Here is a 26,511-nt window from a genome sequence, read left to right on the forward strand (position 1 = left end):
CCAGAATGAGCTGCAACGAGGACTGCATGGGTGTAACTCTGCACTGGGTGGAGCAGATGGAGAATCATTTCCACTTTGCCCAGTCACTCTCCCTGGCGGAGCACTTTCCTGCTGCCAAGAAGAACTCTACAAACTGGTTCTGAACAAGCCGGATCCTCAGGGTTTAGCCAGGAAGATTCCAGGCCTGCAGGTGCTGAGAGCTAAGGTTTGGGAGGAGCAGCTGGCCGTGGTTCTGAGTGATCCGGTCCAGGTGCAGCAGGAGCCGGATTGGGGCCTCCACCAAAAGTACGAGCGTGATACACCAGTGTTGTCTGGGCCACGCTGGGGCTATCGGGATGACCTGAGCTCGGTCCTGCTTGCTCTTTGTCAGAACCTTGTGTATCAACGGAATGGGGGGAAAGGCAGAACAGGGAAGTTGACCATGTCTGCAGAAGGCGTCTGTAAGGGGCTGTGGCCCCTCAGGGAGCAGAGCTGCTGGCATGGCTGGGTGGCAAACAGGTCTATGGGGGAAATCCCTGCCTGTGGAAGAGTCCATGGCAATATCTGGGGGAAGGGACCACTCGTGGGGATTGGAGAAGGCCCTGCGGAGACGATCCGCCAGCTGGTTCTGCGCCCCTGGTAGAGAAGAGGCTTCGAGGTCGATGGAACGTGTGATGCAGAAACCCCACAGACGAGCTGCCTCCGGCACAGGGGGAAGAGCAAGCTCTGCCCTGCCCGTTGATGTAGGACATGGCTGTTGTACTGTCCATCAGAACCGAGACTGTCCTGTTCGTGATGTGGGCCGAGAGCACGACAGGCCAGACGGACTGCCCTGAGCTCTCAGATAGTGATATGGAGTGAAAGCGCCTCGAGACCATAGACCTGAGGTATCCTTGGGAGTAGGGGGGTGTCGGAGACCAGATATGCGGATGGTCGCGGCCTCATGAAGGATACTCCCGCACTGACAGTGCGGCAGGCTAACCACCATGTCAATGAGTCGAGGACTCGAGATGGTATGGTGAGAATTGAGCTCAGATGATGTCTGGAAGGGGAGTATACCGTGGCCAGCCAGGCCTGGAGAGGTCCGAGTCTCAGCCTCACGTGTCAAACCACGCCATCAGGCGTTTACATGTGGCCGAGGAGTTGGGACGGGTGTGTCTGCAGGGACGTTACCAGGGACGAGATTGTACAGAAGCGGTAATCCAGAAGGGCCTTCACCTCCACCAAGTTGAGAATTGCCCCAGTGAACTCTATTCTTTGCACAGGAATAAGTGTCGACTTGTGTACATTTATCAGTAGACCCGAAGCCTGGAAGGTCGATTGTATGAAGTCGATGTCGGTCTGCACCTGCGCTTGGGAGCGACCTGATCAGCCAATCGTTGAGATATGGGAAAACGTGGACTTATTTCTCAGAAAGGCCCCTACTACTGCCATACACTTGGTGAAGACTGCCAGGGCGACCGACAGACCGAATGGCAGGGCTGCAAATTGGTAATGGGTCTGGTTTACTGCATATCTTAGACACCTTGTGTGGCCTTGGAAAATTGATATGAGGAAGTATGCATCTTTCAAGTCGAGGGCGGCAGACCAATCCTCTGGATCCAGCCACAGGATGATGGAAGCCAAGGAGACCATGCGGAACTTCCACTTTTTGAGACAGTGATTGAGCCGAGGAAGGTCTAGGATCGGTCTGAGACCTCCCCTGGCTTTGGAAATGAGGAAGTAACGGGCATAAAGCCCCTTTCCCCTTAGCGGGTGTGGAACCTCTTCCACGACTCCCATCCGAATGAGGGATTGTACCTCCTGCTCCAACCGATGCTTGTGAGAAGGGTCCCTGAAGAGGGACGGGGAGGGTGGGTAGACAAAAATTGGAGGCTATACCCGGATTCCACTGTGTTTGGGACCCAGCGCTCCGAGGTAAATGTGTTTCCAGGCACTGAGGAAATAGGACTGTTGGAAAATACAGGGGTGACTGAGTCCTGGTGTGCAGGGACTTGTAGATCATCCGTGAGCGCCTTGTCAAAACGAGAGCTTCGAGGTGCCGAAATGATGAGGAGCCGAAGGTGATGGCCCCGTGGAAGAGGAGGGCAGAGGAGGCCTGCACCCAAACCCCTTGTTCTTTCTCCTCCGCCCAGACACGACCAGCGGTGAAGAATAGCATCACCCGTATTGCTGGGGCCTATAGCACCTTCCAGATTGTGCAGGTCAGTGTAAACCCAGGGATTTCAGCACTGCCTTCGAGTCTGTAAGGCCCTGCAGCCTGGTGTCTGTCTGCTCTGACCAGAGTGAGGAACCTTCGAATGGACGGTCCTGGGTCGTCTGCTGCACTTCCTGTGGAAATCCCGAAGATTGTAGCTACGAGCTCCTGCACATGGTGACAGCCGTGGCCACTGACCTGGCCACAGAACCCGCGACATCCAGGGCTGCCTGCAGGGAGGCCCACGCCACTGCTCTCCCTTCCTGCACAAGGGCAGAGACCTCCAGCCGGGCGCCCTGGGGGAGCATGTCCTGCCATTTCTGCACCGCTTCCCATCTGTTAAAATCACAGCGACCCAGCCAGGCTTGCCGGGTCGCTATGGGGAGCTGCAATCCCCCGGCGAGGAGGCTTTCCTCCTGAACAAGGCCAACTTTGGGGGATCTTTTGCCTTTGGTTTGGGCTGTGGGGCAGGGGTGTGAGAATTAAATTCTCAGCTCTTGGGAGGTACAAAATATTCCCGCTCCGTTCGCTTAGGCGTGAGGGAGGCTTTGTGAGCTGGAATCGATTGCCTGGGACAGAGTGGGGCTGAGCTAAGGAGAAAGCTAAGGAGAAATTGCCAGAGCTGCAATGGGCTCCATGATCGCCGCATGTAGAGGAAGAGCGACGAGCGACGATATCTGCTGCCCAGATATCCGGGAAGGCCTGAGTGACTCTTTCACCACCTCCGCCTGGACACCCAGATTTGAGCCACTCGCTTCATTAAGTCCTGGTGGGCTTTGTGCTCACCCTGGGGTGGGGATACTGCTGGGGCCACCAGCGCCTCATCCGGTGAAGAGGAGGAGGTGGGTAAAGCTAGTAAGGGCTCTGCTCTCTCCTCTGAGTGGGGAACCTGCTTCAGTTGCTTGGCACCGGGATTCGGGTCTGGTGTCTCGCGGTGCGGTACCGCGGGGCGCTGCTCTCTGACGTCAGCGAGTAAGAGCGCTGCGAGCCGGTGCCCTGACCCAGGGGAAACCTCCACGGGTTCCAGAAAGGCCCCCTGCATGGGTGTTGGCCCCCCGGTCCCAGTGCTCGGGGCACCATTGCACTAGATGTCCCTGCTGCATAAGATGGCCACAGAGGAGAGCGTGGATGGTCCTGACAGTGTGAATAACAGGACCCCACGTCCAACTCCGAGGAAGAGGAGAAGCGAGGAGACCATGGCGGTGCCCACCCTCCCAGTGCCGTGCGGACACCCTGGGCGAAGTGACCCGAGGGGGTTTCCCCTGGAGAGCGGTTCTACGGCCGGGTGAGAACTCTCTGCCACCCGATGGTGCTGGCGATGCCAGGTCCAGGACATCCAGGGACCCTGGTACTGGCAGCATCAGCAGGTCTCTAGCTGCCGCGTACGCCCCTGGGGTGGATGGTATATGAAGTGTCTGATACACTGCCTGGAGGAAGGTGGCATGTCTCTTGGCGGGGTACACGTGGCCGGCATGGGTGTCTTTAGTGGCGGCTGCAGCGGTGCCAGCAAGGGAGAGCAGCCTGGCGCAGCTCTCACACTGTCCTGGTCTCCTTGCCTGGCCCCTTTCGGTACCGGGGAGCAGCTCTTGTCTCAGTACCCGCAGTGCCTGTCCTTGGGCACCGGCGAAGGGGGGCGGTGCCGCAAGCCCCGACTGGCGGGAGCCATGCTCTGCACCGAAGCGGAGCTGCTCCGTGCCAAGTCCGATCTCAGGTCTGATGCCGGCCTTCATGCTGCCTCCATCAGGAGAACTTTCGGTCCCGCTGCCCCATCTGTCAGGTGGGGGTTCGAATTCCCTGCAGATCTGACAGCGACCCTTCCTCTGAGCTGCCCCCAAATGCCTGAGACAGCTCAAGTGCGGGTCACTCGTTGGCATGGATTTACCGCAGGAAGAGCAGGGCTTGAAGCCCAGTGAGCGAGGCGTACCCCGGCCCCGGGGAGTGGACAGGCTCTCCAGCGAGGGGACAGGTGTCCAAGCACTCGCATTACTAAAAACGACTTCCAACTAACTAACAACATACACGATGAAACCAGAGAAAACCACGAGAAAAACTGGCCAAAGCCAGGAGGGAAGTTCCAACAGCCGCCATGGGCGGTAAGAAGAAACTGAAGGGCACGGGCTTGGCAGGGCCCCTTATACCTGCACTGTGAGCGCACGGCACCGGGGGGTGCCAGAGCCGACCCGATGGGTACCACTAGGGGGGAAATTCCAGCCGCGGTGCTCGGGTGCACACAGACCTACACGGGAATGGACGTGTGCAACGCACCTCAACAAAGAACGCGCAGGACGGATCCTAAAGGGATAAGGCCCCGAACTTCTACACCCCCCGGGGGGGAGAGGAGGGCTACGAGGAAGGCCTCCTTGATGGAGAGGAAATACTGGGACATCGTCCTGAGGGACACTCTGCCTGCTTGGGGAGAGATGTGAGTAAGAAGGAGAGACATCAGCCCCCTGACATGACGTTAAGACTGCCAAGCCCTGGGTCCCAATTCCAAGAGCTGCATTAGAGCTGGGGAAGAAGCAGAGAAGCTACGTCTCCTGCAGCCCAGCTTGGACGGCCCCCGGTTCTGGGTCCGGCGGACCCTGTGGGAGGTTTCCTGGACGCCAGCGGAGAGAGATGACGCCATGTAAGCATCACATGGGGCCGCTCGAAAGCCAGGCTGTCAGTCTGGGGTGCGCTGGCTCTGGGGAACAGAGCGGTCCCTGGGACAGCACATCCTGTCCTAAAGGAGGACAAGGGGGTCAGACTGAGCCAGGCTGAGATCGGGGAAACAGGGCCTTCTTGGCCAATAGGGAGCTGCTGATATCACCGGCGCCTTCTCCCTCCTCAGCCCCTGGAGAGACAGGACGTGGGACGAGGGGACCTGCTGGATCATCGAGTCCTGTCCCTGCCGTCACAAGCAGCCCCGCCATGATCCCATTCATAAACTGATCACCGTTAGCTCTGGGTGGCAGGGGGCAGCCATACAGGGGACCAACTGATCACCCCGGGAGACGCCCTCTGTGCCTATAACCCTTGGGCCCCTCTTTCAGCTGGGAAAGAAGGGACCCCTGCAGCTTAGGTCAGAGGCAAACAGGTCTCTCGGGGAGACTGGAAATTTCCTGACTAGGAACAGGATCGTCTGGGTGCAGGCTCCTGGCGCCTGAGCCAGCTCTTCCCTGCGTCGCCCGCCAGGTCTCATTCCTTGACCGCGCCGAGCTCGGACGCGCTGGGGGCTTCGCTCCACACAGGACATCAGAGGGTCGGCTTGCTCCTGCTGGCGTGACCACTTCGGCCCGCCCTGTTCGCGGACGCAGGGCACTGCGGTGGTGTCGGTTCGGAGTCGGGAGCTGTTCACCCCTGGGGACAGGGCCGGATCCGCAGCCAATCCCCCTGCGCTGCAGCCAGTTCATGCCAGGCTCCCTCCCCTGCTCCATACTGAGCTCATCTCCACGCGAGTGCCCCCTGCCCCCACCTGGCACTGCCTGTAGCACTCTCCTATCCGGCCCAGCTATGGGAAACGACGGGCGCTGAACCCCATACGAGAGGTGCTGAGGCTCCGGGGAAGCCGGACTCTCCTGGTCGGACGCCCCAAGGTGTGAGTGGGCAGGGACAGCAGGAACCACTGGGGCGCTCTCGTGAGCACGGTCACCGCAGTGTGTCCACACACAACACCCCCCCCAGCAGTGACACCGGGGCAGGCTGAGACCTCTCGCTGGCTGCTGGCCGTCCTGAGCAAAGCAGGGAATTGTCCCATCTCTCCTGAGCAATAACCCCTGTGAGACTGTGGGTCATTCCCACCCCCAGGTGAGCTCTCCGCGGCGTGGGACCCAGGTGTCTCTCTTCCCGGCGCAGAACGAACCTGCGGTCCCAGGATCCAGAGCACCTGGGAAGTGGTTTGTGCCGCTCACCCTCTGGCTGGAGCATCGCTGAGGATGGCCAGAGGTGACCCCTTCCTGTCTGAGGGCAGTGACCCCGACATCGAACCCTTGGCAGGTACCCTGGGGCTGCGGCGAAGCCGATGGGCGAGGAGCTGAACCGGATGTGCTGGGAGGCAGAGGTGACACCGAGCTCTGCGGTGACGCTGACCAAAGGGGTGGGCAGGGGGCTGCGTCTCTCAGGTCCATGGAGCACAGACAAGCCCTTTGCTGATCACCGCCAGGGAGGGACTTAAACGTCTGTGTTGAATCGGGGCTTCCTGGGGCTCTCCCAGCGACGTTACAGACCGAGCAGGGTCCTATTGCCCCGATTTCTCCTTGAGCAGGGACAGGATGGAGTACAGGCCCCGTTCCCTCTCTGGGGCTGGACTAGTCCTAAGGCCCCCGTCTGCAGGAGATGAGGGACAGCCACCTGCGCCCCCCTCTCCTGAGGGACCGGGGGAGAGGGAGAAGGGGCAAATCTGGGCAGAACCAGCGCCCACGCTTTCTGGACAGCGCAGAACACACCTGGCGCGGGGATTAGAGAACAAGGATCCGCACACTGGAGAAACGACCCCTTGTGCACTGCTCCGACCAGTCTGCTCTGGCGGCGAGTCACACAGAGTCTGGGACGGGAGGCTGCCTTGTGGGTGTCCCCCTAGATCAGCCACCTCCGGGTGCAGACACTTTCCCTGCAGTGGCCAGGATTGTCTCACCTGCTGAACGGCTGGTCTGGATGCTGGGAAAGAGGGTCTGGATTTGGAGCAGGATTTATAGCCCCTCTGTGGGCCTTGGCAGGAGCCAGGGGCGTCTTTGCTTTCTCTGAGTTGCCGCCCATTGCCTTCCCACCGATTCCCCAGCTGGCCTCATCCAAGTGTTGGGAGGGGAGTTGGGGTCGCTACGGCCTGGCCAGCTGCCTTCGGCACCCCACTGCACATGCCGACAGGTCACTGCGTTGCAGCCCCGGCTCCGGCTGAGCCCCGCAGGGCGTCCAGAGGGGAGTCAGAACGGACGGCTGCTGCCAGGGGAGTCGTTCTGGGGCCCCCAGACCAAAGCACTCACTGTATGTGAGGGGGCCGGATTCACACAGGCCGGCCGGTCCCGCTGAGCAGAGCACGGGACGCAGCAGGAGCTCTGAGGGATGCGGGGGCTGCTTCGCGGTGTCTCCAGAGCGCTGTGTCCTTCCTCCTGGTTAGGGGCCGTAGGATTTCCGTCTCCCCCATCCTGTGTCCTGAGCAGGGGCGTCCGTGCTCCATCGACCTCCGGAGAGGAAATGAACTCTGGCTCAGGCTGGTTCTTAGCCCCCTTGCTCCGTCTCTCAGGGGCGCACCCGTTCCTCCTGGATCCCGTCTATCGAGGCCGCGCTGAGAGGAAGACGAGGTTGGTTTGGGAGCCTCAGGGGTGACACTGCCGAGCGGTGTCGCTGCTGCTCTGACCTGGCTCCTCCTCGTCTGTGTGAGACGTTCCCTCGGGTGGTCGCTCTGAACTGGCCACCGCCCGTCTACACGGGGCTTCCAAGGATCCCGGCTGGAGGGGTTTTCCCTGTTCTCCGTCTCCTGGTCTGAATCCCAGAGACCCCCACACAGAGACCCCCCAGCCAGGTGCCCGAGGGGGGGGGTCAGGCAGCCCCCCATCCCTCTCCTCCTCCACACGGCTCTCCATGGGGTGAGGGCACCGATGGGTTCTCGGAGGGACCAGGCCTGTGGCTCCCCCGTGCGGGTGGTGCGCGGACACAGCTAGAAAGGCAAACGCCGTCCTGCTCTGTAGCAGCAGCACCCTGGGGACCTTCCTGCAGCACCGGGGGCAGAGCGGGAGCCTGGCGGCTCCTCCGGGCAGCGACTGGCAGGTCCGGCTTCGCCTGGGAGCTGCAGCCGGCGCAGCCCTGGGGACGGCGTCGGGGAACGCGCAGACGGAAGGAAATCGTGGTGTAAAATCCTGCGCTGCCGAAGCCGATCTCACGAGGGTTCTGGGCCTGACGCGGGATGTCTGAGCGCTCGGGACGCTGATCTCCAGCCTCCCCTCCCAGCCCCCAGGAGACCCCTCCTCGGGAACCGCCTCCCTGCAGGGCCCCAGCCCCAATTACACACCCACCTCTGCCCCCCACCGGCCCTGCTCCTCCCCGCCAGTCTAGCCCAGGCCCCTTCCCTGGGGCTCCCCTGGCCAGGAGGCACCTCGCAAGGCCCCACAGGGCTCTGCCCTGGGTGGGGGAGAGGAGGCAGCTCGGGGGGGGGGGCAGCAGGGCCAGGATCCCTCGGGGTGGGGATCTTAAAGCTCAGTGCTGGGAGCTGTTCCCAGGATGGGGGGCTGTGAGTGGGGAGATACTGTCCCCCAGCACCTCCTTAGCGAGGGGCATGGGACTGGAGAATGAAGGGCTGGAGGGAGCCTGGGGGATGCATGGGCGGGTAGGAGGGAGCACAGAGACCCCCCATACATCAGTAGCAGGTTGCGTAGGCCACCCCTGCCCCTGCAGCCCGCACTGTTAGGGGGCTGGGCAGACAGGAGAGCTGCCCTCTTCCCCCCCAAGCCCCCATTGCTAGGGGGGTGGGCAGACACACGCTGGGGCCTCTCCCCCTGCAGAGCCCTGTCTGCCTAGCGAGCTGGCAGGGACGCCCCCCTGCCTCCTGCCCCCCCGACCCCCCGTTGGGCAGGAGGGCTGGCACCGGAGACAAGAGCACCCTGTGGGGCAGGTGCTGCAGGGACACAGCAGGCCAGAGCCCCAGCTCCGGGGCGCGTGGGTGCACACGAGAGGAGCCTGCCTGGGGGGGCCGCCAGCACCATGCGTCACGGCGGGGGCTGCAGCCCCCGCGTTCAGCACCGGGGATTATCGCCTCTTCCTCCCGCTCAGTCTCGCTCACTGGCCCCGGGGTGCCGCCCCGCGGCTAACTGCGGTGGGGTAGATCTGTGTGTGGGAGACACCAACTGGGAACCTGCCACCCCCACTGCTGGGGGGGCCCTCACCCCAGGGCGAGAGGTGGGAGTTTGGGAGCCCCCCACCCAGGAGCCGGAGGGGAAGCAGGGGGCTGTGAGAGGGGGTAGGAGGGAACCTGTGGGGAGGGGAGCAGGGGGCTGTGCAGGGCATAGGACAGAACCTGGGATGGGAGCACGGGGCTGTGGGGAGGGGTAGGAGGGAACTGGGGTGGGAGCAGGGGGCTGTGAGAGGGGGTAGGAGGGAACTTGGGGGGGAGCACAGGGCCGTCGGGGGGAGTAAGAGGGAACTTGCGGGAGGGAGCAGGGGGCTGTGGGAGGGGGAGGAGGGAACCAGGGGAGCAACAGGGGGCTGTGACAGGGGCGTAGGAGGGAACCTGGGGGGGAGCAGGGGGCCGTGGGAGGGGAGCACGGGGCTGTGGGGGGGGAGGAGGGAAAAGGTGGCTGTGAGAGGGGGTAGGAGGGAACTTGCGGGGCGGGAGGCAGGAGGCTGTGGGAGGGTAGGAGGGAACCAGAGGGGGGAGGTGGGGGAGCACAGGGCTGTGGCGGGGTAGGAGGGAACTGGGGGGGAACCACGGGCATTGGGGGGGAATAGGGGGTTGTGGGGGGGTAGGAGGGAACTTGGGGGTGACCAGGAGGGTTGTGGGGGGGAGCAGGGGGCTGTGGGAGGGGGTAGAAAGGAACTTGGGGGAAGAAGAGGGCTGTGGGAGGGGGTAGGAGGGGGCTGTGGGAGGGGTAGGAGGGAACGTGGGGGGGGAGAGCAGGGGGCTGTGGGGGGAGCTCAGGGCTGTGGGGCAGTTAGGAGGGAACTTGCAGACGGGGAGCAGGGGGATGTGGGAGGGGGAGCAGGGGGCTGTAGGTGGGGTAGGAGGGAACCTGGGGGTGGAGCAGGGGGTAGGAGGGAACCAGGGGGGCTAGAAGGGGCGGTGGGACGGGGTAGGAGGGAACCAGGGGGAGCAGGGGGATGTGGAGAGGGTAGGAGGGAACTTGTGGGGGGAGGAGGGGGCTGTGGGAGGGGTAGGAGGGAACTGTGGAGGGGGAAGCAGGAGGTTGTGGGGGGAGCACGAGGCTGTGGGGGGGTAGGAGGGGACGGGGGAGCAGGGGGCTGTAGGTGGGGTAGGAGGGAATGGGAGGAGCAGGGGGCTTTGGGAGGGGATAGGAGGAAACTTGCAGGGGGGAGCAGGGGACTGTGATGGGGGGGTAGGAGGGAACCGGGGGGGTAGAAGGGCCTGTGGGAGGGGGTAGGACAGAACTGGGGGGAGCAGGGGCTGTGAGGGGGGGACAGGGGGCTGTAGGTGGGCTAGGAGGGAACCTGGGGGTGGAGCAGGGGACTGTGAGAGGGCGTAGAAGGGAATGGGGGAAGCAGGGGGCTCTGGGGGAGGGTAGGAGGAAACCGGGGGGAGCAGGGGTCTGTGGGGGGTAGGAGGGGGCTGTGGGACCGGGTAGGAGGGAACTTGGGGGCGGGAGCAGGGGGCTGTGGGGGGGCATGGGGCAGTGAGGGGGGTAGGAGGGAACTTGTGGGGGGAGCAGGGGGCTGTGGGAGCGGTTAGGAGGGAACCTGGGGGGGAGCAGGGGGCTGTGGGGGGGTAGGAGGGAACCGAGGGGGTAGAAGGGGCTGTGGGAGGGGGCAGGAGGGAACCAGGGGGGGAGCAGGGGGTTGTGGAGGGGGTAGGAGGGAACCAGGGGGGAGCAGGGGGCTGTGGGAGGGGGTAGAAGGGAATGGGGGGAGCAGGCAGCTGTGGGGGGAGGGTAGGAGAAAACCAGGGGGAGCAGGAGTCTGTGGAGGAGTAGGAGGGGGCTGTGAGACTGGATAGGAGGAAACTTGTGGGGTGAGCAGGGGGCTGTGGGAGGGGGAAGGAGGGAACCAGGGGGTGGAGCAGGAGGCTGTGAGAGGGTCTGGGGGAATTGGGGGGGAGCAGGGGGATGTGGGAGTGGGTAGGAGGGAACTTGCGGGGGGGGAGCAGGGGAGTGTAAGGGGGGTACGAGGGAACCGGGGGGGAGCAGGGGCTGTGGGAGGGTGTAGGAGGAACTTGCGGGGGGAGTAGGGGGCTGTGGGGGAGAGCAGGGGGCTGTGAGAGAGAGTAGGAGGAAAGTGGGGGGAGCAGGGTGCTGTGGGGGGGTAGGAGGGAACTTGTGGGGAACAGGGAGCTGTGGGGGGGTAGGAGGGAACTTGCGGGGGGGAACAGGGGGCTGTGGGGGGGCACCGGGGTAAGGAGGCTGCAGCGTCACCATCCCCGAGAGGGCGCAACGGCCAGACAGACCCGCACCCCACAGGAGTGTTTGTGTGTCAGGCCCAACTCCTGCTCCCCTCGGCTGTGAGCTGGGCGCCTGGGGGGGGATGGCCGGGGGGGGGACACTGCAGAAAGGCTGAAGCCCACCGAAACCCACATGCAGACTAACGGGACCCTGCCAGGTACTGCTGACTGAGGGGGGGACCCTGCCCCAACTCCTGCCCCGCTCCCTGCCCAGGGACATAGGCCAGCTCCCTCGCCAGGCACCTCCCACCCCGACGCTGCCCCAGCCAAGCCCCCTGTCCGAGCCAGCCGCAGAGGGGCAGGTGGGGGGTGGGGCTCACTCATGGGATCCCTTCCCCCCGCCACTCAGTTTGGGTCCCCTTCCTCTCTCCGGCTGGCAGTTAAGTGGGGTCAAGGGTCAGGCAGGAACTGCCTCTGGTGCCTGCCGCCACTGTCCCACCAGCCCCAGCCCCCTCTGCACACCGCTGCTGGGGGAAAGCTCTGCCCCTGCACACGCAGATATCACGTCCCCCCCACACAGACAGATTTTTTTTCTCTGCAGAAGATGCATTCGGCGGGCGAGGCGCTGCAGTTACACCTTCAGCCCACCAGGAGCTGCTATGGCGCCAGCGCAGCCAGCGGCCGGGTTGGGGGCTGGGGATATGGGGCGGGACAGACAGAGCGGGATAAACGGGGCTGCTCAGGGGTCACGGACTGGGCTCAGCAGGGCTAGTGGGGGGACAGAGTGAATGGGAATGGAGGCGCAGGGCCACATGGGAACGGGTGGGTGCAGGGCCACATGGGGACGGGGCAGATGTACCTCACTGAATGGGGGAGGCTGGGGGGGTCAGCCGGGCTCTGCAAGGGGAGGCACCCCTGCAATCCCCCACGCCCCCCCAAAAATCTGTTCCATACTTCTCCCAGGCACCCCCGACAACCCTCCCGGTTCACTCACGCCCAGCAATGAGTTCCCTCTCCCTCAGCTCCCCCGTTAGCCCTGACTCCCCCCAGCCATTGCTGCTTCCGAGGGGGGCAGGAAACCGGTTCTGTACTTCAGTCTACAGGAATCACTCCGCGGTCTCTACCATAGGCCTAGCAAGGAATCTAGGCGTCAAAGACCAATTTCCTGAATCTTTGTCGTCTCTCCTGTCACCGACATACTTGCGACAAGTATTCTGAACTAAATTCCAAAACATAATTGGAACGGGAAGGATTGTATTGGCCGTTTTGGCAAAAAAGGGGCAGGATTTTAAAACAGTGGGCGCAGGATCGGGACCGTTTGGGCGCAGAGTCCCCCGGGGCAGCGCTCAGCAGGGACGGGGCTGAGCAGCACCCCCGGCTGGTGGGGAGAGCCCGAGCTCCGGCGCCGAGCCGCCAGGACCGCTGCCAGGGGGCAGGACTCAGGCCGGGGTCCCACGAGCTGGGAGGGGGCCAGCACGGGGGCAGGGGCAGGAGAGCCGCCCCCCAGCGCAGGGTTCGGGGCGGGCGAGCGGAGCCCCCTCTCTCAGCACGGGGGGGCGGTGTCCGTCGGAGCAGGTCGGGCTGGACAGTCTCACAGCAGGGCCCGTGGGCCACGCGGGTCAGGAGGGGGTTCGAGCAGCCCCAGAGGGGAGCGCTAAGGGGGCAGGGCCCCAAGGCACCCGGGGCGGGGACAGGCAGGGAATTAGCTCTGACTGCTGCTCTCTCAGGGCGGGGCGGGGACCGGGGGGGCCCCAAGTGGAGCAGAGAGCCCCCCGCCCCCCCCCGGGACAGGGCAGCAGCGCCCGGCACTGACCCTCCACGGATCCCAACACGCGACGTGAGACAGCGCGACCGGGGGGGGGTCTGGCCTCCGCTCCCCCCACACCGACCCCCCGCCCCGCCCCGCCCCGCCGGGTCCCTGTGTCCCCTGCCCCCGCCACGGGTCCCCCTCCTCCGCTCCCCCCGCCCCGCCGGGTCCCTCTGTCCCCTGCCCCCGCCACGGGTCCCCCTCCTCCGCTCCCCCCGCCCCGCCGGGTCCCTCTGTCCCCTGCCCCCGCCACGGGTCCCCCTCCTCCGCTCCCCCCGCCCCGACCCCCCCGCCCCGCCGGGTCCCTCTGTCCCCTCCCCCCGCCACGGGTCCCCCTCCTCCGCTCCGCCCGCCCCGACCCCCCCGCCCCGCCGGGTCCCTGTGTCCCCTCCCCCCGCCACGGGTCCCCCTCCTCCGCTCCCCCCGCCCCGCCGGGTCCCTCTGTCCCCTGCCCCCGCCACGGGTCCCCCTCCTCCGCTCCCCCCGCCCCGACCCCCCCGCCCCGCCGGGTCCCTCTGTCCCCTCCCCCCGCCACGGGTCCCCCTCCTCCGCTCCGCCCGCCCCGACCCCCCCGCCCCGCCGGGTCCCTGTGTCCCCTGCCCCCGCCACGGGTCCCCCTCCTCCGCTCCCCCCGCCCCGCCGGGTCCCTCTGTCCCCTCCCCCCGCCACGGGTCCCCCTCCTCCGCTCCCCCCGCCCCGCCGGGTGCCCCCCGCAGGCCGAGCCCCGTGTCCGGTCCGGGGCAGGGGCCGGCCCCCGCACTCACCCCCGCTCTGGTTGTAGCGGCCGCGCAGGGTCTCCAGGCTCTCGCGGAACCAGGGCTCCTCGCCCCGAGAGATCTGCGTCTCCCGCTCCCAGTACTGCGGGTCCAGCCGCCGCTTCGCCCAGGCCGCGCCGGGCTCCGCTCGCCCCGTCTCGCTGTCGTAGTCCACGAAGAGCTGCCCGTCCACGTAGCCCACGGTGCTGAACGCGGGCACCCCCGAGCCGCGCTGCGACACCCCCGTGTAGAAATAGCGCAGCGAGTGCGGGCCTGGGCCTGGGCCTGGGCCTGGGGGGGAGAGGGGGGGTCAGAGCCGCCGGCACCGGGCACCGCGGGGGGGGCCGGGGGAGGGAGGCGGGGCGCAGGGCCGCGAGGGGGGGGCGAGGCCGGCCGCGGGAGGGGGAGGGGGAGGGGGAGGGGGAGGACACTCCCCTGGGAGGAGGGGGGGCGGCAGGGGAGTGGGAAGAAGGAAAGGGGTCCTGCATGAGGGCAGGGCGGGGGGTGTGAGGGGGAGGGGAGCAGAGAGGAGGGGGTGCGGGGGGAAGGACTGCAGAGGGGGGAGGCGCAGCAGGAGCAGGGCTGGAGGGGGTGTGAGGGGGGAGCAGAGAGGACGCAGTGTGGGGGGGTAGGACTGCAGAGAGGGCAGGGGGAGGGGAGCAGAGAGGAGGGGGTGCAGGGGGTAGGACTGTACAGGGGGGAGGGGCACGGGAGCAGAGAGAGGAGGGGGTGCAGGGGGTACGACTGCAGAAAGCGGAAGGCCAGGGAGAGCAGGGCTGGAGGGGGAGGGGAGCAGAGAGAGGAGGGGGAGCAGCAGGAGCAGGGCTGGAGGGGGTGTGAGGGGGCAGGGAGCAGAGAGAGGAGGGGGTGCAGGGGGGTAGGACTGCGGGGGGGAGGGGCAGCAGGAGCAGAGCTGGAGGGGGAGGGGAGCAGACAGAGAAGGCAGTGTGGGGGGGCAGGACTGCAGAGCGGGAGGGGCAGAGGGCACCAGGCTGGAGGGGGTGTGAGGAGGAGGATGTGGTTATGGGTCGCTGGGCTGGTAGGAGAGAGAGGTTAGGGGGAGCTCAGCACATTGTGCCAGGAGGAGCCCCCAGGGGTGAGTGGAGCAGGAGGAGAAGGGGGGGTAGGAGATGCAGGAGCTGAAGCTTGGGTGGGGGGGTTGTGGGGAGAATGTGCCCAAGCTGCAGGAGGGGAGCCAGGGCCCCAGCTGTGCACACAATTGATCATTGATTCACGCTGCGCCTGCCCCCCAGGTCCCCTGTAGGGATTGGGGCCCCTGTTGTGCCAGGCACTGCATGAGCCCTGCCCCATGGAGCTCACAGGCTGATGTCCCATCCCTGCCATCAGGTTCACCCCACAGGTAGGGTCGGGGGGGGGGGGGAAGGGCTGCAGCTCCCCGACAAAGGGTCTGGTGCTGCAGAAACTGAATCCCCACGTCCCTTCACCCCTGTGAGTGTCCCGTCTCCCCCGTCATCAGACACTGCTCAGTGAAGTTACACAGCTGGGGGTCGGGGCCTGGGGGTCAGGCTGATGCAGGCTTGTTTGGTCCCACTAGGTCCTCAGCGTGTCAGGGGCTCAGACCCTGCCGAGTTGCCACGTGGACCCTCCCTCACCTGAGTAACGTTACACACGGTGTCTGCAGGATCGGGGCCCTGTTCTCTAGGCACCAGTTACAGACCAGAGCCCCTCTGCACTGGGTGCTGGACACACGCCAGGGACAGTCCTGCCTTACGTCTGAGCTGGGAGAGACCAGCTGGAGCTAACCGGAGACAGAGCTCCCCCTTTTCTTCCCCTCCGCTCCTCCAGCTGCGGAGGGCCCCGTGTCCCCACCTCAGCACCAGCCACTTTCCCTCTCACTCCCCTTTGTTCGGAGCCTAGGGGCCCGATCCGGCGAGCAGGGCTGCTGATGCTGCTCCTCTCTGGCCAACTAGTTATCAAATCAGTGGAGCAGGGGGACTGGACCCCCATCTCCCACCTCCACGGTGAGGGCTCCAACCTCGCAAGAACAGCCACACGGGGTCAGACCAAGGGTCCATCTAGCCCAGTATCCCGTCTGCCAACAGTGGCCCAGTGCCAGGTGCCCCAGAGGGAATGGACAGAACAGGAATCATTGAGTGATCCATCCTGTCGCCCATTCCCCGCTTCTGGCAAAGAGGGGCTAAGGACACCATCCCTGCCAATAGCTGTTGATGGACCTATTCTCCATGAACTTATCTAGTTCTTTTTTGAATCCTCTTATAGTCTTGGCCTTCACAATATCCTCCGGCAAGGAGTTCCATAGGTTGACTGTGTGTTGTGTGAAGAAATACTTCGTTTTCTTTGTTTTAAACCTGCTGCCTATTAATTTCATTTGGTGACCCCTAGTTCTTGTGTTATGAGAAGGAGTAAACAACACTTGATTTGTTTTCTCCACACCCATCATGATTTTATAGACCTCTACCATATTCCCCCTTCATTGTCTCTTTACCAAGCTGAAAAGTGCCAGTCTTAACTTCTCCTCATACAGCAGCTGTTCCATATGCCTAATCCTTTTTGTTGCCCTTTTGTGGAACTTTTTCAAATTCCAATACATCTTTTTTGAGATGGGGCCACCACATCTGCACACAGTATTCAAGATGTGGGTGTACCATGGATTTATAGAGAGGCAACAGGGTATTTTCTGTTTTATTATCTAACCCTTTCTCAATGATTCCCAACATTGTTCGCTTTTTGGCTGCCCCTGCACCTTGAGTAGATGATTTCAGAGAACTATCCACAAGGACTCCGAGATCTTTCTTGAGTGGTAACAGCTAATTTAGACCCCATCATTACATGTATAGCTGGGATTATGTTTTCCAACATGCATTACTCTGCATTTATCAACACTGAATTTCATCTGCCATTTTGGTGCCCAGTCCACCAGTTTTGTGAGACCCCTTTGTAACTCTTTGCAGTCTGCTTTGGCCTGAACTATATTAGGTAGTTTTGTATTGTCTGCAAATTTTGCCACCTCACTGTTTACTCCTTTTTCCCGATCATTTATGAATATGATGAATAGGACTGGTCCCAGTACAGACCCCTGGGGGACACCACTATTTACCTCTCTCCAGTCTGAAAACTGACCCTTTATTCCTACCCTTTGTTTCTTCTTTTAACCAGTTACCGATCCATGAGAGGACCTTCCCTCTTATCCCATGACAGCTTACTTTGCTTAAAAGCCTTTGGTGAGGGACCTTGTCAAGGGCGTTCTGAAAGTCTAAGTGCCCTATATCCACTGGATTCCCCCTTGTCCACATGCTTGTTGACCCCCTCAAAGAATTCTAGATGATTGGTGAGGCATGATTTCGTTTTACAAAAATCATGTTGACTCTTCCCCCAACACACTGTGTTCATCTCGGTGTCTGAGAATTCTGTTCCTTACGATAGTTTCAACCAATTTGCCTGGAACTGAAGTCAGGTTTACAGGCCTGTAATTGCCAGGATCATCTCTGGAGCCTTTTAAAAAAATTGGCATCACTTTTGCTATCCTCCAGCCATCTGGTACAAAAGAAGATTTAAATGATAGGCTACATACCACAGTTAGTAGTTCTGCAATTTAATATTGGAGTTCCTACAGAACTCTTGGGTGAATACCATTTGGTCCCAGTGACTTATTACTGTTTAATCCATTTGTTCCAAAGCCTCCTCTAATGACACCTCAGTCTGGGACAGTTCCTCAGATGTGTCACCTAAAAAATATGGCTCAGGTTTGGGAATGTCCTTCCCATCCTCAGCCACGAAGACCGATGCAAAAAATTCATTTCGTTTCTTCACAGTAGCCTTATCGTCTTTGAGTGCGCTCCTTTAGCACCTCCATCGTCCAGTGGCCCCACTGGTTGTTTAGCAGGCTTCCTGCTTCTGATGAACTTAAATTTTTTTTGCTATTACTTTTTGATTCTTTGGCTAGTTGTTCTTCAAATTCTTTTTTGGCCTTCTTAATTATATTTTCACACTTCACTTACCAGAGTTTATGCTCCTTTCTATTTTTTTCAATAGGATTTAAATTCTACTTTCTAAAGGATGCCATTTTGTCTCTCATGGCTTCTTTTACTTTGTTTAGCCAGGGTGGCACTTTTTCGGTTCTCTTACTGTGGTTTTTCATTTGGGGTATACATTTAAGTTGAGCCTCTATTACGGCATCTTTCAAAAGTTTCCATGCAGTTTGCAGGGATTTCACTTTTGGGACTGTACCTTTTAATTTCTGTTTAATGAGCTTCCTCATTTTTGTGTAGTTCCCCTTTCTGAAATTAAATGCTACTGTGGTGGCTGCTGTGGTGTTTTCCCTGCCACAGGGATGTTTAATTATATTATGGTCCCCATTACTAAGCGGTCCAGCTATAGTCACCTCTTGGACCAGATCCTGTGCTCGACTTAGGACTAAATCAAGAATTGCCTCTGGCCCTTGTAGGTTCCAGGGCTAGCTGCTCCAAGAAGCAGTCATTTAAGGTGTCAAGAAACTCTCTGCATCCCGTCCTGAGGTGACATGCACCCAGGCAATATGGGGATAGCTGAAATCCCCATTATTGAGTTTTTAATTTTTTTATTTTTTATTTTATTTTTTTTTTTATATAGTTTCTCTAATCTCCCTGCACATTTCGCAGTCACTATCACCATCCTGGTCAGGTGGTTGATAATCAGGGTGAATAAAAATCTGTGATTTTAAAAAATAATTTAAAAAAAAATCAGATTTTATTTAAATCAAATTTTTTTGATAAAATGCTTTGAGGAAAACACCTATCTCATCACGGAATAGGGATAATAAATTCTAATTCTATAGTAGAAGACAAAATATTCATGTAACATTTAAGAAAAGTTTTGTAAATGAGTTCCAATAGCTCAATCTTATGGGGTTCCAGGGGCTTCTGTATAGATTATTTAGATTAACCTTTCTATTTAGCCAATGGGACTCAGTGCTCAGTCTAGAAGATATCATCAGAGCTGCTTAGTTTTGCAGTTCTCAAACTGTGGATCTGTGTCTCCAAAGATAACATGCTTGTTAACAGCAAAAAAAAAAAAGCTTTTTAAATAAATATGTAGAGAGAGGTGAGAAATAACTGACCTCAACCCTATTGTCCCTCTGCAAATTTGTGTACACAGAGTCAATCCCTTACCTCTCTCTAAAAGTGCAAAGTTTCAAAAAGTTCAATGAATAGAAGATTGTTGGGGGCGGAATAGATCTGGAGAAGGAGAAGTAGTCTGGAGATAAATGTGAAAAGGGAGGGACAGGCAGTAGAAACAAAAGTGAAACTGTTTGAGCAGCATATTTCAGAAGTCTTGAGGTCTTTCTGAGTGTAGCCTTCATTGATCTGAGATCTACCATACCATTCTCTCACTAGAAGGGAAAACCTGTAATGGCAGCAGGCCGTAAAACAGACTCAGTTTGGGAATTTTAATGAAGTTCCTCTACCTGTGGGTAAGACGGGCATGCATGCAAAATGCAAACAGGGCAACCAAAAAATGCAAGGCCTAGTTGCCCGAATGAAACACCATGAGAAGTGTTCCTTTCATCATCTTCAACGCGGCTTCCCCTGAGAAGGAACATGTCTGAACATGCAGGATCTTCAGGTTAGTAAACTTTTTATTTCACACTTCTTTCTTAAGGACTGCCTGTCTTCCTTCAGGACTATTCTTGAATTCTCATGGCTGAACAAAAAATAGAGTTGTTACTCTATGGTACTATCGTTTTAGATGCAGTTGTGATAAAAAATAAATAGCTGATATAGGCAGATCTTCCTTTTACAATTTCACCTTTAAAGTAGTACTGAGTGTCGGTGAATGAGCAATGAGTAATACTAAATGAGCAATATGGTAATAATAATTAAATAACCACATTGACTTATTTTGTTTAGGAGAATCCATCCTCAACATACAGGATTCTGAAGACTATCCACCTTCAAGATCACCATCATTTTCTATAGTTTCAGAGTTATCTGCCAATGATAGTGTTTCAGTCACATCATGCATGTCACATAGCCACAGTATATCAACTGTAGCAAAAAGAAAAAAAAAATTTCTATCATCCAGAAACAACCATGGATAAGTTTGTGATAAGAACCAGCAGATTACAAAAAGAGGTAATTGATGAAAAAAACTGCCCACTTTGTTTATGCAAACAACTCTCCTTTCCGTCTGATTGAGAACCCACGCTTCATTAACATGGTTCAGTCATTAAGACCAGGATACAGTCCACCCAACAGAGCAGATGTCACAGGCAAATTGCTGGATAAAGTGTATGAAAGTGAAATTGAGCAGTGTGCAAAAGATCTAGAGGGTGACATTGTTAACCTGAGTCTTGATGGGTGGAGCAATGTCCACAATGATCCTGTTGTATGTGTTTGTGTGACAACAGTAGGGAATGCCTTCCTTACAGAAACTATTGCTACATCAGGAAATGCACACACAGTAGAATACTGACAAGAAGCAAGGGTAAAAGCTATAAAAAACTATGAAAAAAATTCAAATATCTAGTACGCAGCTTGGTCACAGACCATGCTGCAAATGTATCCAAGATGAGAAGAAATTTAGAAAAAAGAGTGAAGAGAGTCCCAAGCTAATAACATAAGGTTGCAGTGCTCATTTGATGCACCGCCTAGCCAAAGACTTTGGTGTTCCAGAAATAAAGGCTAATGTTGTTGAAATAGCAAAATACTTCCATAACAACCACTTTGCAGCAGCTGCTCTGAAAAGAGTGGGAGGAAGCAAGCTAACTCTCCCACAAGACGTGCGAGGGAACTCAGCAGTGGACTGTTTTGAGCACTAGATCAAGAACTGGACTAATCTAATGACAGTCTGTGAACAAAATTGTGAAAAAATAGATGGCCCTGTCACAGCCAAAGGTCTCAACACTGGGCTTAAGAGAAATGTCGAACACATGCTGAGTAACCTGAAGCCTGTTTCCGTAGCCGTGAACAAAATGCAGGGAAATCGCTGTTTTATTGCTGATGCTGTTGAAATTTGGAAGGAACTGAGTGAGATCTTAAAGAGAAATATGCAATGACAGAGTTAAATTACAAGCATTAAAAAAAACAAATGGGACAAGCACCATCTCCAGCTCATCTTCTTGCAAATATTCTCAATACCAGGGTCAAACCTTAACTGCTGAAGAAGAGGAGTTGGCAATGACATGGACATCCAGCAATCATCCCTCCATAACGCCAACTATAATAAACTTCAGAGCGAAGGTGAATCATTCAAGAAATAGATGTTCGCTGATGATGTTTTAAAGACAGTCACACCAGTGAACTGGTGGAAGTCACTTAAGCACTTGGATTCAGAGACTGTTGAAGTGATCATCTCACTTTTAACAGCAGTAGCTTCTTCTGCCGGTGTAGAAAAAAATATTTTCTTCCTTTGGACTAATTCATTCCAAACAGAAATCGTTTGGGACCTGACAAAGCAGGAAAGCATAATTTTCCAGATTATGAACAAAGAGGAAAATGAAGGTGCAGATGACTGAGTTAGCTGCAGAAGCCAACATTTTAAATGTCTCATGTTGACCTGGCAGACATCATAAATTTAATTTTGTTTTTTTTTTAAATATTTCATTGAACTATTTTAGTTAAAAACAATTTTAACAAAAACAAACCTGATTTTAAAAAAACCTGAATGTTTAACTAAATTCAAAAATTCATATGCTTGTTTTGTTAAAATATTATATGTTTGCTGTTGAAGAAAAAAATCCAGACGACATAACGTTGCTGTTTTAGTTAAATAAAACAGTTTAAATGTCTGTCTGGTGATGTTCTCCTCCTAATACAGGATGGCAAGAAAATCCTCCAAATATTAATGATTAACCTGTTGAATTGGAGATATGTATGAAGTCACTGAGAGGTGAACTATCTGCTTCAATTATCTTTGGTAAATGAAATAACCAAACAAACAATCATTCATTTTCTGATATAGCTGTAAAACTAATCTGAAAAGTTTAAAAAAAAAATCACTTAAAAATGTATAATGTGTACCTTCTAAAAATGAAACCTACATCTATCTGAGTTGTGAATAATACGTATTAAGGTTATAACAACCAACAAGAATACACTTATGTAGAAATCCATGATTAAAGAGTCTTCCTGACTAGTGATTTAAACTATGATTTAAATCCATTTGCTTTAAATCAAATCCACCCTGTTGGTAATATATCCTTACTGCTAGATTCTTATTATTAAAGTTGCTATCCATAGAAATTCTATGGTACAGTTTGGTTCATTTAAGATTTTTACTTCATTTGACTCAACCCTCTTTCCCATAGTGCCACTCCCCCACCAGCACGACCCCTTTGGTCCTTCCGATATATTTTGTACCCTGGTATTACTGTGTCCCATTGACTATCCTCATTCCACCAAGTTTCTGTGATGTCTATTATATCCATATCCTCATTTAACACAAGGCACTCATCTTAGTATTTAGACTTCTAGCATTGGTATATAAGCACTTTAAAAACTTGTCACTTTTTAGCAGTCTGCCATTACGTGATGTAATTGAATGGGACTATTTTCATTTCAGTTTCTCATCAGATCCTACCCGTATTTTGTCATCTTCCATCCTCCCCTCCTTACTAGGACATAGATAATCTCCATTAATAGACCCTCCCCTAAGGGATGTCTCTGTCTGAGACACATGCTCCTCTGCACCTGTTGGCTTTCCCCCAGCCCCTAGTTTTAAAACTGCTCTACGACCTTTTTAATGTTAAGTGCCAGCAATCTGGTTCCGTTTTGGTTTCGGTGGAGCCCATCCCTCCTGTGTAGGTTCCCCCTTTCCCAAAAGCTTCCCCTTTTCCTAATAAATCTAAACCCCTCCTCCCTATACCATCGTCTCATCCATCCATTGAGACCCTGCAGCTCTGCCTGTCTAACTGGCCCTGCGCATGGAACTGGGAGCATCTTAGAGAATGCTACCATGGGGGTCCTGGACTTCCATCAGTTACCTAGCAGCCTAAATTTGGCCTCCAGGACCTCTCTCCTACCCTTCCCTAGGTCACTGGTACCTATATGTACCATGATCACCGGCTCCTCCCCAGCGCAGCACACAAGTCTCTCTAGACGTCTCAAGAGATCTGCAACCTTCACACCAGGCAGGCAAGTCACCCTGCGGTTCTCCCGGTCATCACAAACCCAGCGATCTATGTGTCTAATGATCGAATCCCCCATATTACTTCCTAATAACTGGAGTTGCCTGCCCCGGAGAAATGTCCTCAGTGCAAGAGGACACCATGGCAGCATCTGGAAGGAGGCTGTTGAGATTCGTTCTCCCCCATCCTTAATTCTCTTGACCCTCTGTCCCAGTGCAAGGTTGGCCCTGCCAGCTCCCACTCCGGCTCACCCCCAACATCCGCTTCCTCCAGTTCTGTCTCACACTGCAGAGCGTCTCTGGCAGAAATCTCGCAGACAGGCTGATGTCCTCCACTACAGATTCGCTCTCCCGTCCCTCAGTTCTGCCATTTTTCTTCCTACACACCTCGACTTCTCCAGCCTCGCTGGATCTCTCACCCACAATCCCAGTTGCCTCTTCTCCACCTTTGTCTCCCCCCTCAAACCCTCCCCACCTCCTGTCCCCATTGCACTCTGCACAGGATGGATCTCTTCCCAGAAAAATTTACACAATTAAACCCTCCCCTCAGGTCACCTTCCCTTCCCATCCTACAATTCCTGCCTCCTTCTCCCTCTTCGCAGAGGAAGACGTTTCTCATCTGCTCTCCTCCTAACCCCTCCACTGACCCCTTCCCATCTCCTGATCTCCTCACCACACTCCCCTCCAGCTCTTCCCCTTCACAACACAAACACACGTTGGTGTCTCATCATCAAGACCCTTGACTCCATTTGCCTCTCCAGCGACTGCCCCTTCTCCCTTTCATCTCTCAGCTCATTGAATATGCCTCTGCAATCACTGTCTGGAGTTCCTGTCCCCCACTTCCATCCTAGATCCTCCCAACTCCGGCTTCCACCCCCTGCGCTCCACGGAAATCGCTCCTGCCAAAGTCTGTAATGACTCTTCCTAGCCAACACTCTCACTCAGTGCTCCATCCTCACCCACCCTGGCCTGCCAGGCACCTCTGACACCAGTCACTTCTACAAATCTTGTCTGCCTTGGCTTCCTTAGCGCTGTCCTCTCCCCAGTCTCCTCCAAACTTTCTAACCACTCCTTCGCCATGACCGCCAGAGCATCTTCCTCAGCTCCCCTCCAGCTGTCTGTGGGGCTCTGTCCTTGGTCCCCTTCTCTTCTCCCTCTACACCTTATCTCCGGGCAAAGTCACCCACAAACACAAATTCAGCTACCGACTCCATGCTAACAACTCACAGATCTGCCTTTGTACTCCAGACCTCTCGCCTTCTGTCCAAACGACAATCTTGGCCTGTCTCTGACGTCTCCTTGTAGATGTCTTGTCATCAGAGCAAGCTCAGTCTGGTTAAAACAGAGTTCCCAATCTTCCCCCCACGTCCTCCCTGCTACCTCTGTTCTCAATCACTGGACAACGCCACCATCCTGCCTGTCACTTAGGCCCATAACCTGGGCATCATCTTGGACTCACATCTCTCTCCAGGTCCTCGCATCCAAGTTATGTTCAAGTCTTGCTCACTGCTTCTGCAGAACATCTCGAAGACACGGCCCTTCCTATCCACCCCACAGCTAAAACTCTCGTCCAGGCTCTCAGCATCTCGACTGCTGCAACAGCCTCTTACCTGGGCTAGACAAACGTGTCTCACCCCGCTGAGGTCCATTCAGAACATGCTGAAAAGATCATTTTTCTAGGGCGTTGATCTATGTCAGCTCTCTGTGCATCGTGCCGCTGGCTCCTCCTCCATCACATCAGACAGACATCAACTGCCTGTCTTCAACTGGGAGCCCTTCACGGCCTATCCCCACCCACTCTCTCATTTGCTACCGAAATGTCAACCCTCACCTCCGATGGGCCCGTGATCCCAGCCTCCATCAGCCACTTGTTAAATCTGCAAACAAGCCCCTTCGTCCTGTGTCCCATGCTGCCCCTCACGCCTGCGAGGAGCTCCCCATAAACATCCGCAAAGCTACCTCGTTACCCTCCACACCCTCCTCAGCGCTCTCCTCTGCCAAGGTGCCTAAAAACCAGATAACGGTGAGGCCACTGGAGCGTCGAGCCCACAGCTGGCCAGTGCTGTCTCCTGGTTCCCTAGTAGCTCCCCACTGGTCTATAGTCCTCTCTCATCTCATACTCAGCTGGGACAGTCTCTGAATGCTGTGTCTGTATCACACCCGGCACAATAGGGGCCTGGACCATGATGGAGGTTCCTGGCACAAGACAATCACAAATTATGAGGACAATGATAGCAGAGCAGGGAGCTTTACTTTTAAATTGGCTTCCCCCCACCCCACTAGAAAGGCCCGTTCTATTGACCCTATTAAGTCAAATAACGCTCTCCCGCCGACCAAGCTACTGCCCCTCGTTGGGAATACTTTTCTTTTGTCATCAGGAGAGCTCTCTCCTGGCAACACAGAGCGGCTACACCACGTGCCCTACAGCAGCATGGCATGCCGGTGTGAGGTGTGCCATGTAGACACGGCCTCAGTGAACAGGGCCTGGCCAGGCACGGATGGGAGTTGGCGCTGGATTCAACGTCATTAAAAAAAGGCAGACGCACTCTGATCTTCATTAACGTCCTTCTCTGCGCACACACCCAGCCCTACAGGCCCCAGGCCAAAGCTCTGTGCAACTGGAGTTACACCAGTACTGGGTGCGACCCAGGGGACCTCCCATCTCTTTGCTCCAGGGGCACCAAATGCAAAGACCCCCCATTTCCATTCCTGGACCCTAATGTGACTCAACCCCGTGGGGCCAGGCTGCCCTGGGGCCAAACCCTGTTTAAGTCAAACCAAGCCTGTCACTGCAGTGATGCAAGGGCAACCATGCGCCTGAAACCACTTCAAACAAACCCCCAAACCCACCCCGCAGCCTCACCCAGCTGGCTATGGGCTCCTGAGCTCCCCGGGGTCTGAGCTGCTGCCGCATGGGGAACTCTCGGGCCATGGGACAGTCACGTCCATGCCAGGAAAAGCAGGACCTGCCCCGCCCCTCTCCCCACACACCCCATGGGGATCCCGAAGCTCCTCCCCAGCAATCCCGGGAGATCCCAACAGCACTAACGCAGCAGCTGTTCGGTGCCTTGCAATGGGCACTCGCCCCCAAACTGAGCCCTGACTAACGCCATTAGAGGTCGGGGAGTCCAAGGGGCCTCTCTCCCCCATCCCCCCATAACTCTTGTTGGGGGGGTGAAGTTACTCCCTGTGACTAGGGGCCTGGGCTCTGCACACAGGGATCGTGGGAAAGCCCCGTCCTCTCCCGAGCTGCGGGAACATGCAGCCTGGGCAGCGCCTGGCACGGGGGATCCCCCCCAGCCCCGGGGCAGGGCGGGCAGCGGGGACCTGCCGGCCACAGCGGGACCCCGGACACCTTTCAACAGACCCCGAAGTCCTGTTAGCTACTGATCGGCATGAGCGTTATCATCGGGCTGGGATGGTCTCTGGAGCCTGGACCTTTCCCCCCCCCGTGAGCCCCCCGGGGCCGCGCCGGGCTGTGCAGCGCCGAGCACAACGGGGCCACGAGCCTGGCTGGGCGCTAACTCGCGACGTGCCAAGAAGCAGCCCCCGCTGGGGGTATCCCGGCCCAGCACCGACCGGACCCCCCGCTCCGGTCCGACCCCCCCTCCGGTCGGAACGCAGAGCCCCGCACTGCTGACACCCCCCACGTCCGGTCGGCCCCCCCCCCCTA

General features: G+C 57.3%; 2 protein-coding genes across 7 annotated transcripts in view; both read right to left on the minus strand.

The window, feature by feature from the left end:
* The window catches only part of LOC119842584 (H-2 class I histocompatibility antigen, Q9 alpha chain-like), a 37,363-nt gene that overhangs the window by 10,703 nt on the left and 149 nt on the right, over positions 1–26,511 (minus strand). For 2 of the 5 annotated variants that reach the window (XM_038370938.2, XM_038370936.2), the window contains exon 2: positions 13,764–14,045. In XM_038370938.2, coding sequence (XP_038226866.1) covers positions 13,764–14,045 — 282 coding nt within the window. The remainder of the gene's footprint in view (positions 1–13,763; positions 14,046–26,511) is intronic. The other 3 variants (XM_043497231.1, XM_043497230.1, XM_038370937.2) reach the window with 3 other exon arrangements.
* On the minus strand, positions 1,366–26,492 carry LOC122456680. 2 transcript variants are annotated; one of them, XM_043497239.1, is made up of 3 exons: positions 3,357–8,212; positions 2,791–2,885; positions 1,366–2,730 (listed from the first exon to the last, which is right to left on the minus strand). In XM_043497239.1, the coding sequence occupies exons 1-3, from the start codon at positions 4,048–4,050 to the stop codon at positions 2,707–2,709; spliced, it is 813 nt and encodes a 270-aa protein (XP_043353174.1). In that variant the 5' UTR covers positions 4,051–8,212; the 3' UTR covers positions 1,366–2,706. The 2 variants fall into 2 exon arrangements, with proteins under 2 accessions (XP_043353174.1, XP_043353173.1); XM_043497238.1 differs by lacking the exon at positions 1,366–2,730 and adding an exon at positions 23,816–26,492 and having other exon boundaries at positions 2,792–4,071.

The sequence above is a fragment of the Dermochelys coriacea genome, chromosome 14 (genome assembly GCF_009764565.3).
Source record: "Dermochelys coriacea isolate rDerCor1 chromosome 14, rDerCor1.pri.v4, whole genome shotgun sequence".
Taxonomy (NCBI): Eukaryota; Metazoa; Chordata; order Testudines; family Dermochelyidae; genus Dermochelys; species Dermochelys coriacea.

Bases quoted from the DNA above. Each gene is read 5' to 3' on its own strand.
- LOC122456680 (XM_043497238.1), bottom strand. From the start codon at position 4,050: ATGCCAACGAGTGACCCGCACTTGAGCTGTCTCAGGCATTTGGGGGCA.